Consider the following 21,783-nt stretch of genomic DNA (forward strand, 5'->3'; position numbering starts at 1 on the left):
GGGTCAGGGAGTACTTATATAGGACTAGGGTAACTCACTTGGGGTCAGGGAGTACTTATATGGGACTAGGGTAATTCACTTGGGGTCAGGGGGTAATTATAAAAGGGCTAGGTAACTCAATTAGGGTAAGGGAGTAACTATATGGGACTAGTGTAACTCACTTGGGGTCAGGGAGTACTTATATGGGACTAGGGTAACTCACTTGGGGTCAGGGAGTACTTATAAAGGGGCAAGGGTAACTCGCTTGTGGTCAGGGAGTACTTATATGGGACTACGGTAACTCGCTTTGGGTCAGGGAGTACCTATATGGGATTAAGGTAACTCACTTGGGGTCAGGGAATACCTATATAGGACTAGGATAATTCGCTTGGGGTCAGGGAGTACTTATATGGGACTAGGGTAACTCACTTGGGGACAGGGAGTAATAATGAAAGGTCTTGGGTAACTGACTTTGGGTCAGGGAGTACTTATTTAGGACTAGGGTAACTCACTTGGTGTCAGGGAGTACTTATATAGGATGTAATAAGGCTCTTAATATAATTAGATTTTTGTGTGGATCCTCTTGGGGCTCTGACCCTTGCACTTTAATGATACTGTATAAGAGCTATATTAGATCGATTTTAGAGTATGGAAGTTTTGTTTACTGCCCTCTCAGGTCCAATGCTATGGATCGAATTCAGAAGATTCAGAATGCTGCTCTCAGGATTATACTAGGTTGCAGAATCTCCACACCTGTTGGAGTATTGCATGCTGAAGCGAAACTCGTACTTATCAAAGAAAGAATGAGATACTTGTGTTTTTGTTTTTTGGCAAAAATTTTGTCCAATACTGGGTCGCTAACCTACACAAATATTATTAAACATTCTGACTTTCTGAATCGAATTAAACCCAACTCGGGTGTGAAAACAAGAAGACTGATTAGTGAATGCATTGTTGCGATCATGCATTACAGACCAAACATAGTTTCTCATCAAAGGTATGGGGCATACCGCATTGACTATAGAGCTAACTGTGCCCCTCTGCCTGTTGATTTGGATTCTGGAAAAGCCTTAAAATGGGCAGCTTCCTGCAATCTGAATACAGACTCAATTGTTAATAACTTCTCATCTCCTAGTTTCTATACAGATGGAAGTAAGGTTAAGGAAAATTGTCATATTGGTTATGCTGTAGTATGCCCTATGCTTGAATATGAAAAGCAAGTCTCCTGTATTAATTTTATGTCAGTTTATACTGCAGAGTGTGCAGCCATACATGATGCTCTTGTATATATAGTGAACAATCAATTGACAAAAGCCTTTATCTTCTCAGACTCGCTTTCTGCGCTTCAAAGTCTTAATGCATATAATATGAAGTCTGAAGTCAATCCATTTATTGTGGATATCAGAAGCTTGTACTTTAAATATATTACATCTAATCCGAATGCAGAAATAAAGTTTTGTTGGATCCCTACTCATAGAGGTATCGAAGGTAATGAATTGGCCGACATAATGGCAAAGCAGGCAACTCTTTCTATTAATACGGATATAAATTGTGTTCCGTTTTCTGATTTGAGAGCATTTTTTAAAACTGATATGTATAAAAGATCCACCTCTATGATATGGTCTATGGGACAATACAAAGGAGTCTACTATTTTTCGAACCACTTTCAAGACTCAAGAAAACCTTGGTATGAAAGGTTTAATTTGCCTAGGGCTCTTACTACTACAATCATCAGGATTAGATCTAATCATTACAATTTAAATGCCTCCCTGCATCGTGTAAATATAGTTGGTGACGCCAGTTGCCGGTGTGGTTTTCCAAATGAAGATATTGATCATATATTATGGAATTGTAGATGTTATAATGACTCTCGTGAAAACCTTATAAAAGATTTGAAAAAGTTGGATCTACACCCACCTTTCTCCACTGTTAACCTGGTCACTACTCCTAACATTCCTGCTTGTGCATTGATGTATAAATTCTTATATAAAAATAACATTATAATATAAAGTCTGCGGAAATTGTAATAGATTAAGTTCCTATGTTTCTATGTATAATAGTTATATTAATAAAGTAAGCTACATGGGCCAAATGGCTCGCTAATAGCTTTTAAAAAAAAAAAAAAAACTTATATAGGACTAGGGTAACTCACTTGGTATCATGGAGTACTTATATGGGGCTAGGGTAACTTACTTGGGGTCAGGGAGTACTTATACTGTACTAGGGTAACTCACTTGGGGTCAGGGAGTACTTATATGGGACTAGGGTAACTCACTTGGGGTCAGGGAGTACTTATATGGGACTAGTGTAATTCACTTGGGGTCAGGGAGTATTTATATAGGACTAGAGTAACTCGCATTGGGTCAGGGAGTACTTATATGGCACTGGAGTAACTCACTTGGGGTCAGGGCGTAATAATGAAAGGTCTTGGGTAACTGACTTTGGGTCAGGGAGTACTTATTTAGGACTAGAGTAACTCACTTGGTGTCAGGGAGTACTTATATGGGACTAGGGTAACTCACTTGGTAACATGGAGTACTTATATGGGGCTAGGGTAACTTACTTGGGTCAGGGAGTACTTATACTGTACTAGGGTAACTCAATTAAAGTAAGGGAGTACCTATATGGGACTAAGGTAACTCACTTGGGGTCAGGGAGTACTTATATGGGACTAGGGTAACTCACTTGGGGTCAGGGAGTACTTATAAAGGGGCAAGGGTACCTCGCTTGTGGTCAGGGAGTACTTATATGGGACTACGGTAACTCGCTTAGGGTCAGGGAGCACTTATATGGGACTAGTGTAACTCACTTGGGGTCAGGGAGTACTTATATGGGACTAGGGTAACTCACTTGGGGTCAGGGAGTACTTATATGGGACTAGTGTAATTCACTTGGGGTCAGGGAGTATTTATATGGGACTTGAGTAACTCGCATTGGGTCAGGGAGTACTTATATGGCACTGGGGTAACTCACTTGGTGTCAGGGAGTACTTATATGGGACTAGGGTAACTCACTTGGTATCATGGAGTACTTATATGGGGCTAGGGTAACTTACTTGGGGTCAGGGAGTACTTATACTGTACTAGGGTAACTCACTTGGGGTCAGGGAGTACTTATATGGGACTAGTGTAACTCACTTGGGGTCAGGGAGTACTTATATAGGACTAGGGTAACTCACTTGGTATCATGGAGTACTTATATGGGGCTAGGGTAACTTACTTGGGGTCAGGGAGTACTTATACTGTACTAGGGTAACTCACTTGGGGTCAGGGAGTACTTATATGGGACTAGGGTAACTCACTTGGGGTCAGGGAGTACTTATAAAGGGGCAAGGGTACCTCGCTTGTGGTCAGGGAGTACTTATATGGGACTACGGTAACTCGCTTTGGGTCAGGGAGCACTTATATGGGACTAGTGTAACTCACTTGGGGTCAGGGAGTACTTATATGGGACTAGGGTAACTCACTTGGGGTCAGGGAGTACTTATATGGGACTAGTGTAATTCACTTGGGGTCAGGGAGTATTTATATGGGACTAGGGTAACTCACTTGGTATCATGGAGTACTTATATGGGGCTAGGGTAACTTACTTGGGGTCAGGGAGTACTTATACTGTACTAGGGTAACTCACTTGGGGTCAGGGAGTACTTATATGGGACTAGTGTAATTCACTTGGGGTCAGGGAGTATTTATATGGGACTAGGGTAACTCACTTGGTATCATGGAGTACTTATAGGGGGCTAGGGTAACTTACTTGGGGTCAGGGAGTACTTATACTGTACTAGGGTAACTCACTTGGGGTCAGGGAGTACTTATATGGGACTAGTGTAATTCACTTGGGGTCAGGGAGTATTTATATGGGACTAGAGTAACTCGCATTGGGTCAGGGAGTACTTATATGGCACTGGGGTAACTCACTTGGTGTCAGGGAGTACTTATATGGGACTAGGGTAACTCACTTGGTATCATGGAGTACTTATATGGGGCTAGGGTAACTTACTTGGGGTCAGGGAGTACTTATACTGTACTAGGGTAACTCACTTTGGGTCAGGGAGTACTTATATGGTACTAGGGTAACTCACTTGGGGGTCAGGGAGCACTTATATGGGACTAGTGTAACTCACATTGGGTCAGGGAGTACTTATATGGGACTAGGGTAACTCACTTGGGGTCAGGGAGTACTTATATAGGACTAGGGTAACTCACTTGGGGTCAGGGAGTACTTATATGGGACTAGTGTAACTCACTTGGGGTCAGGGAGTACTTATATGGGACTAGGGTAACTCACTTGGGGTCAGGGAGTACTTATAAAGGGGCAAGGGTAACTCGCTTGTGGTCAGGGAGTACTTATATGGGACTACGGTAATTCGCTTTGGGTCAGGGAGTACCTATATGGGACTAAGGTAACTCACTTGGGGTCAGGGAATACCTATATAGGACTAGGGTAATTCGCTTGGGGTCAGGGAGTACTTATATGGGACTAGGGTAACTCACTTGGGGACAGGGAGTAATAATGAAAGGTCTTGGGTAACTGACTTTGGGTCAGGGAGTACTTATATAGGACTAGGGTAACTCACTTGGTGTCAGGGAGTACTTATATAGGACTAGGGTAACTCACTTGGTATCATGGAGTACTTATATGGGGCTAGGGTAACTTACTTGGGGTCAGGGAGTACTTATACTGTACTAGGGTACTCACTTGGGGTCAGGGAGTACTTATATGGGACTAGGGTAACTCACTTGGGGTCAGGGAGTACTTATATGGGACTAGTGTAATTCACTTGGGGTCAGGGAGTATTAAATGGGACTAGAGTAACTCGCATTGGGTCAGGGAGTACTTATATGGCACTGGAGTAACTCACTTGGGGTCAGGGCGTAATAATGAAAGGTCTTGGGTAACTGACTTTGGGTCAGGGAGTACTTATTTAGGACTAGAGTAACTCACTTGGTGTCAGGGAGTACTTATATGGGACTAGGGTAACTCACTTGGTAACATGGAGTACTTATATGGGGCTAGGGTAACTTACTTGGGGTCAGGGAGTACTTATACTGTACTAGGGTAACTCAATTAAAGTAAGGGAGTACCTATATGGGACTAAGGTAACTCACTTGGGGTCAGGGAGTACTTATATGGGACTAGTGTAATTCACTTGGGGTCAGGGAGTATTTATATAGGACTAGAGTAACTCGCATTGGGTCAGGGAGTACTTATATGGCACTGGAGTAACTCACTTGGGGTCAGGGCGTAATAATGAAAGGTCTTGGGTAACTGACTTTGGGTCAGGGAGTACTTATTTAGGACTAGAGTAACTCACTTGGTGTCAGGGAGTACTTATATGGGACTAGGGTAACTCACTTGGTAACATGGAGTACTTATATGGGGCTAGGGTAACTTACTTGGGGTCAGGGAGTACTTATACTGTACTAGGGTAACTCAATTAAAGTAAGGGAGTACCTATATGGGACTAAGGTAACTCACTTGGGGTCAGGGAGTACTTATATGGGACTAGGGTAACTCACTTGGGGTCAGGGAGTACTTATAAAGGGGCAAGGGTACCTCGCTTGTGGTCAGGGAGTACTTATTTGGGACTACGGTAACTCGCTTAGGGTCAGGGAGCACTTATATGGGACTAGTGTAACTCACTTGGGGTCAGGGAGTACTTATATGGGACTAGGGTAACTCACTTGGGGTCAGGGAGTACTTATATGGGACTAGTGTAATTCACTTGGGGTCAGGGAGTATTTATATGGGACTTGAGTAACTCGCATTGGGTCAGGGAGTACTTATATGGCACTGGGGTAACTCACTTGGTGTCAGGGAGTACTTATATGGGACTAGGGTAACTCACTTGGTATCATGGAGTACTTATATGGGGCTAGGGTAACTTACTTGGGGTCAGGGAGTACTTATACTGTACTAGGGTAACTCACTTGGGGTCAGGGAGTACTTATATGGGACTAGTGTAACTCACTTGGGGTCAGGGAGTACTTATATAGGACTAGGGTAACTCACTTGGTATCATGGAGTACTTATATGGGGCTAGGGTAACTTACTTGGGGTCAGGGAGTACTTATACTGTACTTGGGTAACTCACTTGGGGTCAGGGAGTACTTATATGGGACTAGGGTAACTCACTTGGGGTCAGGGAGTACTTATAAAGGGGCAAGGGTACCTCGCTTGTGGTCAGGGAGTACTTATATGGGACTACGGTAACTCGCTTTGGGTCAGGGAGCACTTATATGGGACTAGTGTAACTCACTTGGGGTCAGGGAGTACTTATATGGGACTAGGGTAACTCACTTGGGGTCAGGGAGTACTTATATGGGACTAGTGTAATTCACTTGGGGTCAGGGAGTATTTATATGGGACTAGGGTAACTCACTTGGTATCATGGAGTACTTATATGGGGCTAGGGTAACTTACTTGGGGTCAGGGAGTACTTATACTGTACTAGGGTAACTCACTTGGGGTCAGGGAGTACTTATATGGGACTAGTGTAATTCACTTGGGGTCAGGGAGTATTTATATGGGACTAGGGTAACTCACTTGGTATCATGGAGTACTTATATGGGGCTAGGGTAACTTACTTGGGGTCAGGGAGTACTTATACTGTACTAGGGTAACTCACTTGGGGTCAGGGAGTACTTATATGGGACTAGTGTAATTCACTTGGGGTCAGGGAGTATTTATATGGGACTAGAGTAACTCGCATTGGGTCAGGGAGTACTTATATGGCACTGGGGTAACTCACTTGGTGTCAGGGAGTACTTATATGGGACTAGGGTAACTCACTTGGTATCATGGAGTACTTATATGGGGCTAGGGTAACTTACTTGGGGTCAGGGAGTACTTATACTGTACTAGGGTAACTCACTTTGGGTCAGGGAGTACTTATATGGTACTAGGGTAACTCACTTGGGGGTCAGGGAGCACTTATATGGGACTAGTGTAACTCACATTGGGTCAGGGAGTACTTATATGGGACTAGGGTAACTCACTTGGAGTCAGGGAGTACTTATATATGACTAGGGTAACTCACTTGGGGTCAGGGAGTACTTATATGGGACTAGTGTAACTCACTTGGGGTCAGGGAGTACTTATATGGGACTAGGGTAACTCACTTGGGGTCAGGGAGTACTTATAAAGGGGCAAGGGTAACTCGCTTGTGGTCAGGGAGTACTTATATGGGACTACGGTAATTCGCTTTGGGTCAGGGAGTACCTATATGGGACTAAGGTAACTCACTTGGGGTCAGGGAATACCTATATAGGACTAGGGTAATTCGCTTGGGGTCAGGGAGTACTTATATGGGACTAGGGTAACTCACTTGGGGACAGGGAGTAATAATGAAAGGTCTTGGGTAACTGACTTTGGGTCAGGGAGTACTTATATAGGACTAGGGTAACTCACTTGGTGTCAGGGAGTACTTATATAGGACTAGGGTAACTCACTTGGTATCATGGAGTACTTATATGGGGCTAGGGTAACTTACTTAGGGTCAGGGAGTACTTATACTGTACTAGGGTACTCACTTGGGGTCAGGGAGTACTTATATGGGACTAGGGTAACTCACTTGGGGTCAGGGAGTACTTATATGGGACTAGTGAAATTCACTTGGGGTCAGGGAGTATTAAATGGGACTAGGGTAACTCGCATTGGGTCAGGGAGTACTTATATGGCACTGGAGTAACTCACTTGGGGTCAGGGCGTAATAATGAAAGGTCTTGGGTAACTGACTTTGGGTCAGGGAGTACTTATTTAGGACTAGAGTAACTCACTTGGTGTCAGGGAGTACTTATATGGGACTAGGGTAACTCACTTGGTAACATGGAGTACTTATATGGGGCTAGGGTAACTTACTTGGGGTCAGGGAGTACTTATACTGTACTAGGGTAACTCAATTAAAGTAAGGGAGTACCTATATGGGACTAAGGTAACTCACTTGGGGTCAGGGAATACCTAAATGGGACTAGGGTAACTCACTTGGGGTCAGGGAGTACTTATATGGGACTAGTGTAACTCACTTGGGGTCAGGGAGTACTTATAAAAGGGCTAGGGTAACTCAATTAGGGTAAGGGAGTAACTATATGGGACTAGTGTAACTCACTTGGGGTCAGGGAGTACTTATATGGGACTAGGGTAACTCACTTGGGGTCAGGGAGTACTTATAAAGGGGCAAGGGTAACTTGCTTGTGGTCAGGGAGTACTTATATGGGACTACGGTAACTCGCTTTGGGTCAGGGAGTACCTATATGGGACTAAGGTAACTCACTTGGGGTCAGGGAATACCTATATAGGACTAGGGTAATTCGCTTGGGGTCAGGGAGTACTTATATGGGACTAGAGTAACTCACTTGGGGACAGGGAGTAATAATGAAAGGTCTTGGGTTAACTGACTTTGGGTCAGGGAGTACTTATTTAGAACTAGGGTAACTCACTTGGTGTCAGGGAGTACTTATATGGGACTAGGGTAACTCACTTGGTATCATGGAGTACTTATATGGCGCTAGGGTAACTTACTTGGGGTCAGGGAGTACTTATACTGTACTAGGGTAACTCACTTGGGGTCAGGGAGTACTTATATGGGACTAGGGTAACTCACTTGGAGTAAGGGAGTACTAATAAAGGGGCTTGGGTAACTCACTTTGTGTCAGGGAGTACTTATATGGGAATAGGGTAACTCACTTTTGGTCAGGGAGTACTTATAAAGGGGCTAGGGTAACTCAGTTGGGGTCAGGGAGTACTTATAAAGCGACTAGGGTAACTCACTTTGGGTCAGGGAGTACTTATATGGGACTAGGGTAACTAACTTGGTGTCAGGGAGTACTTATACTGTACTAGGGTAACTTATTTGGGGTCAGGGAGTACTTATATGGGACTAGGGTAACTCACTTGGGGTCAGGGGAGTACTTATAAAGGGGCAAGGGTAACTTGCTTGTGGTCAGGGAGTACTTATATGGGACTACGGTAACTCGCTTTGGGTCAGGGAGTACCTATATGGGACTAAGGTAACTCACTTGCGGTCAGGGAATACCTATATAGGACTAGGGTAATTCGCTTGGGGTCAGGGAGTACTTATATGGGACTAGGGTAACTCACTTGGGGACAGGGAGTAATAATGAAAGGTCTTGGGTAACTGACTTTGGGTCAGGGAGTACTTATTTAGGACTGGGGTAACTCACTTGGTGTCAGGGAGTATTTATATAGGACTAGGGTAACTCACTTGGTATCATGGAGTACTTATATGGGGCTAGGGTAACTTACTTGGGGTCAGGGAGTACTTATACTGTACTAGGGTAACTCACTTGGGGTCAGGGAGTACTTATATGGGACTAGGGTAACTCACTTGGGGTCAGGGAGTACTTATAAAGGGGCAAGGGTACCTCGCTTGTGGTCAGGGAGTACTTATATGGGACTACGGTAACTCGCTTTGGGTCAGGGAGCACTTATATGGGACTAGTGTAACTCACTTGGGGTCAGGGAGTACTTATATGGGACTAGGGTAACTCACTTGGGGTCAGGGAGTACTTATATGGGACTAGTGTAATTCACTTGGGGTCAGGGAGTATTTATATGGGACTTGAGTAACTCGCATTGGGTCAGGGAGTACTTATATGGCACTGGGGTAACTCACTTGGTGTCAGGGAGTACTTATATGGGACTAGGGTAACTCACTTGGTATCATGGAGTACTTATATGGGGCTAGGGTAACTTACTTGGGGTCAGGGTGTACTTATACTGTACTAGGGTAACTCACTTGGGGTCAGGGAGTACTTATATGGGACTAGTGTAACTCACTTGGGGTCAGGGAGTACTTATATAGGACTAGGGTAACTCACTTGGTATCATGGAGTACTTATATGGGGCTAGGGTAACTTACTTGGGGTCAGGGAGTACTTATACTGTACTAGGGTAACTCACTTGGGGTCAGGGAGTACTTATATGGGACTAGGGTAACTCACTTGGGGTCAGGGAGTACTTATAGAGGGGCAAGGGTACCTCGCTTGTGGTCAGGGAGTACTTATATGGGACTACGGTAACTCGCTTTGGGTCAGGGAGCACTTATATGGGACTAGTGTAACTCACTTGGGGTCAGGGAGTACTTATATGGGACTAGGGTAACTCACTTGGGGTCAGGGAGTACTTATATGCGACTAGTGTAATTCACTTGGGGTCAGGGAGTATTTATATGGGACTAGAGTAACTCGCATTGGGTCAGGGAGTACTTATATGGCACTGGGGTAACTCACTTGGTGTCAGGGAGTACTTATATGGGACTAGGGTAACTCACTTGGTATCATGGAGTACTTATATGGGGCTAGGGTAACTTACTTGGGGTCAGGGAGTACTTATACTGTACTAGGGTAACTCACTTTGGGTCAGGGAGTACTTATATGGTACTAGGGTAACTCACTTGGGGGTCAGGGAGCACTTATATGGGACTAGTGTAACTCACATTGGGTCAGGGAGTACTTATATGGGACTAGGGTAACTCACTTGGGGTCAGGGAGTACTTATATAGGACTAGGGTAACTCACTTGGGGTCAGGGAGTACTTATATGGGACTAGGGTAATTCACTTGGGGTCAGGGGGTAATTATAAAAGGGCTAGGTAACTCAATTAGGGTAAGGGAGTAACTATATGGGACTAGTGTAACTCACTTGGGGTCAGGGAGTACTTATATGGGACTAGGGTAACTCACTTGGGGTCAGGGAGTACTTATAAAGGGGCAAGGGTAACTCGCTTGTGGTCAGGGAGTACTTATATGGGACTACGGTAACTCGCTTTGGGTCAGGGAGTACCTATATGGGACTAAGGTAACTCACTTGGGGTCAGGGAATACCTATATAGGACTAGGATAATTCGCTTGGGGTCAGGGAGTACTTATATGGGACTAGGGTAACTCACTTGGGGACAGGGAGTAATAATGAAAGGTCTTGGGTAACTGACTTTGGGTCAGGGAGTACTTATTTAGGACTAGGGTAACTCACTTGGTGTCAGGGAGTACTTATATAGGACTAGGGTAACTCACTTGGTATCATGGAGTACTTATATGGGGCTAGGGTAACTTACTTGGGGTCAGGGAGTACTTATACTGTACTAGGGTAACTCACTTGGGGTCAGGGAGTACTTATATGGGACTAGGGTAACTCACTTGGGGTCAGGGAGTACTTATATGGGACTAGTGTAATTCACTTGGGGTCAGGGAGTATTTATATGGGACTAGAGTAACTCGCATTGGGTCAGGGAGTACTTATATGGCACTGGAGTAACTCACTTGGGGTCAGGGCGTAATAATGAAAGGTCTTGGGTAACTGACTTTGGGTCAGGGAGTACTTATTTAGGACTAGAGTAACTCACTTGGTGTCAGGGAGTACTTATATGGGACTAGGGTAACTCACTTGGTAACATGGAGTACTTATATGGGGCTAGGGTAACTTACTTGGGGTCAGGGAGTACTTATACTGTACTAGGGTAACTCAATTAAAGTAAGGGAGTACCTATATGGGACTAAGGTAACTCACTTGGGTCAGGGAGTACTTATATGGGACTAGGGTAACTCACTTGGGGTCAGGGAGTACTTATAAAGGGGCAAGGGTAACTCGCTTGTGGTCAGGGAGTACTTATATGGGACTACGGTAACTCGCTTTGGGTCAGGGAGTACCTATATGGGACTAAGGTAACTCACTTGGGGTCAGGGAATACCTATATAGGACTAGGGTAATTCGCTTGGCGGGAAGCGTCGGGTCCTTGCAGTTGAAGGCTAACAGGGCTTTGTCGCGTATCGTTCTGTGGCTTGAGGGGAGGAACCTGGAGGTGAACGTCTCCAAATCGGAGGCTGTTTTCTTCTCTAGGAGGCGGTCTGATCGGGCTCCGCGGTTTTCGGTCGGGGGCGAGACGGTTTCCGTCTCCCCGCGGCGAAATACCTCGGTGTGTGGTTGGATCGTCGTCTTTCCTTCAAGTTTCACATTGATTGCATGGTGGGAAAAGCCAAAAAGGCTGGGTGGGCGTTGAGTAATTTATTGCCGAACGTGGGTGGGTCGGGGGTCTCGGGAAGGATGTTGTACACGAATTTAGTGCACAGCATTCTTCTTTACGGGGCGCCTTGCTGGGCTGAGGCTGCCTCTTGCCCAACCATTGCGAGGTCCCTAATCTCCGCGCAAAGGGTCATGGCGCTGAGGGTTTCCCGCGCGTGTCGTACGGCTTCGTCCTGTGCGCTATTAGTAATCTCGGGCATACCACCGGCCCATCTTTTAGCTTTGGAGCGCAGGGAGGTGTACGATGCGTCGCGTGCGGGTGGCTCCTCGGCTGGCGTGGCCGAAGCGCGGAGATTGGCGAGGGCTAATTTAGTAGAGAGATGGCAGGCAGCATGGGACTCGGATGGTCGGGGTAGGTGGACCCACCGCCTCATCCCGGACATCCGGTCCTGGCTGGCTGCTAATTGTAGAAGCTTGAACTACCATGTTTCCCAGATGCTCCTGGGGCATGGTAGTTTCATGAGTCATCGCGCGAGGGTGGGCCGCAGGGCGACTCCCGACTGCTGGTGCTCCCCGAATCCGGTCGCGGATACGGCGGAGCACACGCTGTTGTGGTGTCCCCTGTGGGAATGCGAAAGAGCAGAACTCTGTGATGCTTTAGGTGTGCCCTCGTTGGAGGTGGAGACCCTTGTGTCCCATGTTACGAGTACGCCGAGAGCTTGGAATGCATTTTCCAGCTTCTCGGTTAGGGTCCTCACCTCCAAGGACAGTAGAGTCCGAGCTGAGGAGTCTGCTGCTCTCTCCTCTGGGGTGGGGTAGAGTCTGGGGTTTTTGTTTGTCTTGGGATGACCGCATACGGTCGTAGAGTAGAGCGTATACCCTCCTACCTGATGTTATAAGCTATGCTTGGTACCGGGTAGGGGGGCAGGTAGGGGGTTTTGGTGGGTTAGAATCCCACATAACCTCTGGCCAAAACATCGGCCGCCGGAGGTACTTAACAAGCCGTAAGGCTTTAAGAAGTTTCCCCCTACCTCGCAAAGCCTCGGAAAAAAAAAAAAAAAAAAAAAAAAAAAAAAAAAAAAAAGGGTAATTCGCTTGGGGTCAGGGAGTACTTATATGGGACTAGGGTAACTCACTTGGGGACAGGGAGTAATAATGAAAGGTCTTGGGTAACTGACTTTGGGTCAGGGAGTACTTATTTAGGACTACGGTAACTCACTTGGTGTCAGGGAGTACTTATATAGGACTAGGGTAACTCATTTGGTATCATGGAGTACTTATATGGGGCTAGGGTAACTTACTTGGGGTCAGGGAGTACTTATTCTGTACGAGGGTAACTCACTTGGGGTCAGGGAGTACTTATATGGGACTAGGGTAACTCACTTGGGGTCAGGGAGTACTTATATGGGACTAGTGTAATTCACTTAAGGTCAGGGAGTATTTATATGGGACTAGAGTAACTCGCATTGGGTCAGGGAGTACTTATATGGCACTGGAGTAACTCACTTGGGGTCAGGGCGTAATAATGAAAGGTCTTGGGTAACTGACTTTGGGTCAGGGAGTACTTATTTAGGACTAGAGTAACTCACTTGGTGTCAGGGAGTACTTATATGGGACTAGGGTAACTCACTTGGTAACATGGAGTACTTATATGGGGCTAGGGTAACTTACTTGGGGTCAGGGAGTACTTATACTGTACTAGGGTAACTCAATTAAAGTAAGGGAGTACCTATATGGGACTAAGGTAACTCACTTGGGGTCAGGGAATACCTAAATGGGACTAGGGTAACTCACTTGGGGTCAGGGAGTACTTATATGGGACTAGTGTAACTCACTTGGGGTCAGGGAGTACTTATAAAAGGGCTAGGGTAACTCAATTAGGGTAAGGGAGTAACTATATGGGACTAGTGTAACTCACTTGGGGTCAGGGAGTACTTATATGGGACTAGGGTAACTCACTTGGGGTCAGGGAGTACTTATAATGGGGCAAGGGTAACTTGCTTGTGGTCAGGGAGTACTTATATGGGACTACGGTAACTCGCTTTGGGTCAGGGAGTACCTATATGGGACTAAGGTAACTCACTTGGGGTCAGGGAATACCTATATAGGACTAGGGTAATTCGCTTGGGGTCAGGGAGTACTTATACGGGACTAGAGTAACTCACTTGGGGTCAGGGAGTACTTATAATGGGGCAAGGGTAACTTGCTTGTGGTCAGGGAGTACCTATATGGGACTAAGGTAACTCACTTGGGGTCAGGGAATACCTATATAGGACTAGGGTAATTCGCTTGGGGTCAGGGAGTACTTATATGGGACTAGAGTAACTCACTTGGGGACAGGGAGTAATAATGAAAGGTCTTGGGTAACTGACTTTGGGTCAGGGAGTACTTATTTAGAACTAGTGTAACTCACTTGGTGTCAGGGAGTACTTATATGGGACTAGGGTAACTCACTTGGTATCATGGAGTACTTATATGGCGCTAGGGTAACTTACTTGGGGTCAGGGAGTACTTATACTGTACTAGGGTAACTCACTTGGGGTCAGGGAGTACTTATATGGGACTAGGGTAACTCACTTGGAGTAAGGGAGTACTAATAAAGGGGCTTGGGTAACTCACTTGGTCTCATGGAGTACTTATATGGCGCTAGGGTAACTTACTTGGGGTCAGGGAGTACTTATACTGTACTAGGGTAACTCATTTGGGGTCAGGGAGTACTTATATGGGACTAGGGTAACTCACTTGGGGTCAGGGAGTACTTATAAAGGGGCAAGGGTAACTTGCTTGTGGTCAGGGAGTACTTATATGGGACTACGGTAACTCGCTTTGGGTCAGGGAGTACCTATATGGGACTAAGGTAACTCACTTGGGGTCAGGGAATACCTATATAGGACTAGGGTAATTCGCTTGGGGTCAGGGAGTACTTATATGGGACTAGAGTAACTCACTTGGGGTCAGGGAGTACTTATAATGGGGCAAGGGTAACTTGCTTGTGGTCAGGGAGTACTTATATGGGACTACGGTAACTCGCTTTGGGTCAGGGAGTACCTATATGGGACTAAGGTAACTCACTTGGGGTCAGGGAATACCTATATAGGACTAGGGTAATTCGCTTGGGGTCAGGGAGTACTTATATGGGACTAGAGTAACTCACTTGGGGACAGGGAGTAAAAATGAAAGGTCTTGGGTAACTGACTTTGGGTCAGGGAGTACTTATTTAGAACTAGGGTAACTCACTTGGTGTCAGGGAGTACTTATATGGGACTAGGGTAACTCACTTGGTATCATGGAGTACTTATATGGCGCTAGGGTAACTTACTTGGGGTCAGGGAGTACTTATACTGTACTAGGGTAACTCACTTGGGGTCAGGGAGTACTTATATGGGACTAGGGTAACTCACTTGGGGTCAGGGAATACCTAAATGGGACTAGGGTAACTCACTTGGGGTCAGGGAGTACTTATATGGGACTAGTGTAACTCACTTGGGGTCAGGGAGTACTTATAAAAGGGCTAGGGTAACTCAATTAGGGTAAGGGAGTAACTATATGGGACTAGTGTAACTCACTTGGGGTCAGGGAGTACTTATATGGGACTAGGGTAACTCACTTGGGGTCAGGGAGTACTTATAATGGGGCAAGGGTAACTTGCTTGTGGTCAGGGAGTACTTATATGGGACTACGGTAACTCGCTTTGGGTCAGGGAGTACCTATATGGGACTAAGGTAACTCACTTGGGGTCAGGGAATACCTATATAGGACTAGGGTAATTCGCTTGGGGTCAGGGAGTACTTATATGGGACTAGAGTAACTCACTTGGGGACAGGGAGTAATAATGAAAGGTCTTGGGTAACTGACTTTGGGTCAGGGAGTACTTATTTAGAACTAGGGTAACTCACTTGGTGTCAGGGAGTACTTATATGGGACTAGGGTAACTCACTTGGTATCATGGAGTACTTATATGGCGCTAGGGTAACTTACTTGGGGTCAGGGAGTACTTATACTGTACTAGGGTAACTCACTTGGGGTCAGGGAGTACTTATATGGGACTAGGGTAACTCACTTGGAGTAAGGGAGTACTAATAAAGGGGCTTGGGTAACTCACTTGGTCTCATGGAGTACTTATATGGCGCTAGGGTAACTTACTTGGGGTCAGGGAGTACTTATACTGTACTAGGGTAACTCATTTGGGGTCAGGGAGTACTTATATGGGACTAGGGTAACTCACTTGGGGTCAGGGAGTACTTATAAAGGGGCAAGGGTAACTTGCTTGTGGTCAGGGAGTACTTATATGGGACTACGGTAACTCGCTTTGGGTCAGGGAGTACCTATATGGGACTAAGGTAACTCACTTGGGGTCAGGGAATACCTATATAGGACTAGGGTAATTCGCTTGGGGTCAGGGAGTACTTATATGGGACTAGGGTAACTCACTTGGGGACAGGGAGTAATAATGAAAGGTCTTGGGTAACTGACTTTGGGTCAGGGAGTACTTATTTAGGACTGGGGTAACTCACTTGGTGTCAGGGAGTACTTATATAGGACTAGGGTAACTCACTTGGTATCATGGAGTACTTATATGGGGCTAGGGTAACTTACTTGGGGTCAGGGAGTACTTATACTGTACTAGGTTAACTCACTTGGGGTCAGGGAGTACTTATATGGGACTAGGGTAACTCACTTGGGGTCAGGGAGTACTTATAAAGGGGCAAGGGTACCTCGCTTGTGGTCAGGGAGTACTTATATGGGACTACGGTAACTCGCTTTGGGTCAGGGAGCACTTATATGGGACTAGTGTAACTCACTTGGGGTCAGGGAGTACTTATATGGGACTAGGGTAACTCACTTGGGGTCAGGGAGTACTTATATGGGACTAGTGTAATTCACTTGGGGTCAGGGAGTATTTATATGGGACTAGAGTAACTCGCATTGGGTCAGAGAGTACTTATATGGCACTGGGGTAACTCACTTGGTGTCAGGGAGTACTTATATGGGACTAGGGTAACTCACTTGGGGTCAGGGAGTACTTATATGGGACTAGGGTAACTCACTTGGGGTCAGGGAGTACTTATAGGGGACTAGTGTAATTCACTTGGGGTCAGGGAGTATTTATATGGGACTAGAGTAACTCGCATTGGGTCAGGGAGTACTTATATGGCACTGGGGTAACTCACTTGGTGTCAGGGAGTACGTATATGGGACTAGGGTAACTCACTTGGGGTCAGGGAGTACTTATATGGGACTAGTGTAACTCACTTGGGGTCAGGGAGTACTTATATTGGATTAGGGTAACTCACTTGGGGTCAGGGAGTACTTATATGGGACTAAGGTAACTCACTTTGGGTCAGGGAGTACTTATATGGTACTAGGATAACTCACTTGGGGGTCAGGGAGCACTTATATGGGACTAGTGTAAATGACATTGGGTCAGGGAGTACTTATATGGGACTAGGGTAACTCACTTGGGGTCAGGGAGTACTTATAAAGGGGCAAGGGTAACTCGCTTGTGGTCAGGGAGTACTTATATGGGACTACGGTAACTCGCTTTGGGTCAGGGAGCATTTATATGGGACTAGTGTAACTCACTTGGGTCAGGGAGTACTTATATGGGACTAGGGTAACTCACTTGGGGTCAGGGAGTACTTATATGGGACTAGTGTAATTCACTTGGGGTCAGGGAGTATTTATATGGGACTAGAGTAACTCGCATTGGGTCAGGGAGTACTTATATGGCACTGGGGTAACTCACTTGGTGTCAGGGAGTACTTATATGGGACTAGGGTAACTCACTTGGTATCATGGAGTACTTATATGGGGCTAGGGTAACTTACTTGGGGTCAGGGAGTACTTATACTGTACTAGGGTAACTCACTTGGGGTCAGGGAGTACTTATAGGGACTAGTGTAACTCACTTGGGGTCAGGGAGTACTTATATTGGATTAGGGTAACTCACTTGGGGTCAGGGAGTACTTATAAAGTGGCTTGGGTAACTCGCTTGGGGTCAGGGAGTACTTATATGGGACTAAGGTAACTCACTTTGGGTCAGGGAGTACTTATATGGTACTGGGGTAACTCACTTGGGGGTCAGGGAGCACTTATATGGGACTAGGGTAACTCACTTGGGGACAGGGAGTAATAATGAAAGGTCTTGGGTAACTGACTTTGGGTCAGGGAGTACTTATTTAGGACTAGGGTAACTCACTTGGTGTCAGGAGTACTTATATAGGACTAGGGTAACTCACTTGGGGTCAGGGAGTACTTATAAAGTGGCTTGGGTAACTCGCTTGGGGTCAGGGAGTACTTATATGGGACTAAGGTAACTCACTTGGGGTCAGGGAGTACTTATATGGGACTAGGGTAACTCACTTGGGGTCAGGGAGTAATTATAAAAGGGCTAGGTAACTCAATTAGGGTAAGGGAGTAACTATATGGGACTAGTGTAACTCACTTGGGGTCAGGGAGTACTTATATGGGACTAGGGTAACTCACTTGGGGTCAGGGAGTACTTATAAAGGGGCAAGGGTAACTCGCTTGTGGTCAGGAAGTACTTATATGGGACTACGGTATCTCGCTTTGGGTCAGGGAGTACCTATATGGGACTAAGGTAACTCACTTGGGGTCAGGGAATACCTATATAGGACTAGGTAATTCGCTTGGGGTCAGGGAGTACTTATATGGGACTAGGGTAACTCACTTGGGGACAGGGTGTAATAATGAAAGGTCTTGGGTAACTGACTTTGGATTAGGGAGTACTTATTTAGGACTAGAGTAACTCACTTGGTGTCAGGGAGTACTTATATAGGACTAGGGTAACTCACTTGGTATCATGGAGTACTTATATGGGGCTAGGGTAACTTACTTGGGGTCAGGGAGTACTTATACTGTACTAGGGTAACTCACTTGGGGTCAGGGAGTACTTATATGGGACTAGGGTAACTCACTTGGGGTCAGGGAGTACTTATATGGGACTAGTGTAATTCACTTGGGGTCAGGGAGTATTTATATGGGACTAGAGTAACTCGCATTGGGTCAGGGAGTACTTATATGGCACTGGAGTAATTCACTTTGGGTCAGGGCGTAATAATGAAAGGTCTTGGGTAACTGACTTTGGATCAGGGAGTACTTATTTAGGACTAGAGTAACTCACTTGGTGTCAGGGAGTACTTATATGGGACTAGGGTAACACACTTGGTAACATGGAGTACTTATATGGGGCTAGGGTAACTTACTTGGGGTCAGGGAGTACTTATACTGTACTAGGGTAACTCAATTAAAGTAAGGGAGTACCTATATGGGACTAAGGTAACTCACTTGGGGTCAGGGAATACCTAAATGGGCCTAGGGTAACTCACTTGGGGTCAGGGAGTACTTATATGGTACTAGGGTAACTCACTTGGGGGTCAGGGAGCACTTATATGGGACTAGTGTAACTCACTTTGGGTCAGGGAGTACTTATATGGGTCTAGGGTAACTCACTTGGGGTCAGGGAGTACTTATATCGGACTAGGGTAACTCACTTGGAGTCAGGGAGTACTTATATGGGACTAGGGTAACTCACTTGGGGTCAGGGAGTAATTATAAAAGGGCTAGGGTAACTCAATTAGGGTAAGGGAGTAACTATATGGGACTAGTGTAACTCACTTGGGGTCAGGGAGTACTTATATGGGACTAGGGTAACTCACTTGGGGTCAGGGAGTACTTATAAAGGGGCAAGGGTAACTTGCTTGTGGTCAGGGAGTACTTATATGGGACTACGGTAACTCGCTTTGGGTCAGGGAGTACCTATATGGGACTAAGGTAACTCACTTGGGGTCAGGGAATACCTATATAGGACTAGGGTAATTCGCTTGGGGTCAAGGGAGTACTTATATGGGACTAGGGTAACTCACTTGGGTTCAGGGAGTAATAATAAAGGGTCTTGGGTAACTCACTTTGCGTCAGGGAGTACTTATTTGGGACCAGTGTAACTTACTTGGGGTCAGGGAGTACTAATAAAGGGGCTTGGGTAACTCACTTTGTGTCAGGGAGTACTTATATGGGACTAGGGTAACTCACTTGTGGTCAGGGAGTACTTATAGAGGGGCTAGGGTAACTCAGTTGGGGTCAGGGAGTACTTATAAAGGGACTAGGGTAACTCACTTGGGGTCAGGGAATACCTATATAGGACTAGGGTAACTCACTTGGGGTCAGGGAGTACTTATATGGGACTAGAGTAACTCGCATTAGGCCAGGGAGTACTTATATGGCACTGGGGTAACTCACTTGGGGTCAAGGAGTAATTATAAAAGGGCTGGGGTAACTCAATTAGGGTAAGGGAGTACCTATATAGGACTAGGGTAACTCACTTGGGGTCAGGGAGTACTTATATGGGACTAGAGTAACTCACTTGGGATCATGGAGTACTTATATGGGGCTAAGGTAACTTACTTGGGGTCAGGGAGTACTTATATGGGACTAGTGTAACTAACTTGGGGACAGGGAGTAATAATGAAAGGTCTTGGGTAACTGACTTTGGGTCAGGGAGTACTTATTTAGGACTAGGGTAACTCACTTGGTGTCAGGGAGTACTTATATGGGACTAGGGTAACTCACTTGGGGGTCAGGGAGCACTTATATGGGACTAGTGTAACTCACTTTGGGTCAGGGAGTACTTATATGGGACTAGGGTAACTCACTTGGTAACATGGAGTACTTATATGGGGCTAGGGTAACTTACTTGGGGTCAGGGAGTACTTATACTGTACTAGGGTAACTCAATTAAAGTAAGGGAGTACCTATATGGGACTAAGGTAACTCACTTGGGGTCAGGGAATACCTAAATGGGACTAGGGTAACTCACTTGGGGTCAGGGAGTACTTATATGGGACTAGTGTAACTCACTTGGGGTCAGGGAGTACTTATAAAAGGGCTAGGGTAACTCAATTAGGGTAAGGGAGTAACTATATGGGACTAGTGTAACTCACTTGGGGTCAGGGAGTACTTATATGGGACTAGGGTAACTCACTTGGGGTCAGGGAGTACTTATAATGGGGCAAGGGTAACTTGCTTGTGGTCAGGGAGTACTTATATGGGACTACGGTAACTCGCTTTGGGTCAGGGAGTACCTATATGGGAGTAAGGTAACTCACTTGGGGTCAGGGAATACCTATATAGGACTAGGGTAATTCGCTTGGGGTCAGGGAGTACTTATACGGGACTAGAGTAACTCACTTGGGGTCAGGGAGTACTTATAATGGGGCAAGGGTAACTTGCTTGTGGTCAGGGAGTACTTATATGGGACTACGGTAACTCGCTTTTGGGTCAGGGAGTACCTATATGGGACTAAGGTAACTCACTTGGGGTCAGGGAATACCTATATAGGACTAGGGTAATTCGCTTGGGGTCAGGGAGTACTTATATGGGACTAGAGTAACTCACTTGGGGACAGGGAGTAATAATGAAAGGTCTTGGGTAACTGACTTTGGGTCAGGGAGTACTTATTTAGAACTAGGGTAACTCACTTGGTGTCAGGGAGTACTTATATGGGACTAGGGTAACTCACTTGGTATCATGGAGTACTTATATGGCGCTAGGGTAACTTACTTGGGGTCAGGGAGTACTTATACTGTACTAGGGTAACTCACTTGGGGTCAGGGAGTACTTATATGGGACTAGGGTAACTCACTTGGAGTAAGGGAGTACTAATAAAGGGGCTTGGGTAACTCACTTGGTCTCATGGAGTACTTATATGGCGCTAGGGTAACTTACTTGGGGTCAGGGAGTACTTATACTGTACTAGGGTAACTCATTTGGGGTCAGGGAGTACTTATATGGGACTAGGGTAACTCAC

General features: G+C 45.8%; 1 protein-coding gene across 1 annotated transcript; it reads left to right on the top strand.

Moving 5' to 3' along the window:
• Nucleotides 1–624: 624 nt before the first annotated feature.
• Nucleotides 625–2,052, top strand: LOC136785378 (uncharacterized; the record flags this gene model as incomplete). Its single annotated transcript, XM_066746403.1, has 2 exons — nt 625–1,951; nt 2,010–2,052. Coding segments are annotated over 2 exons (1,370 nt in total), but the record flags the coding sequence as incomplete, so codon positions are not given.
• Nucleotides 2,053–21,783: the final 19,731 nt, after the last annotated feature.

Source organism: Prorops nasuta, unplaced genomic scaffold (genome assembly GCF_024137725.1).
Source record: "Prorops nasuta isolate Cenicafe-Biocafe unplaced genomic scaffold, Cenicafe_Pnas_1.2 PNAS00294, whole genome shotgun sequence".
Classification (NCBI taxonomy): domain Eukaryota; kingdom Metazoa; phylum Arthropoda; class Insecta; order Hymenoptera; family Bethylidae; genus Prorops; species Prorops nasuta.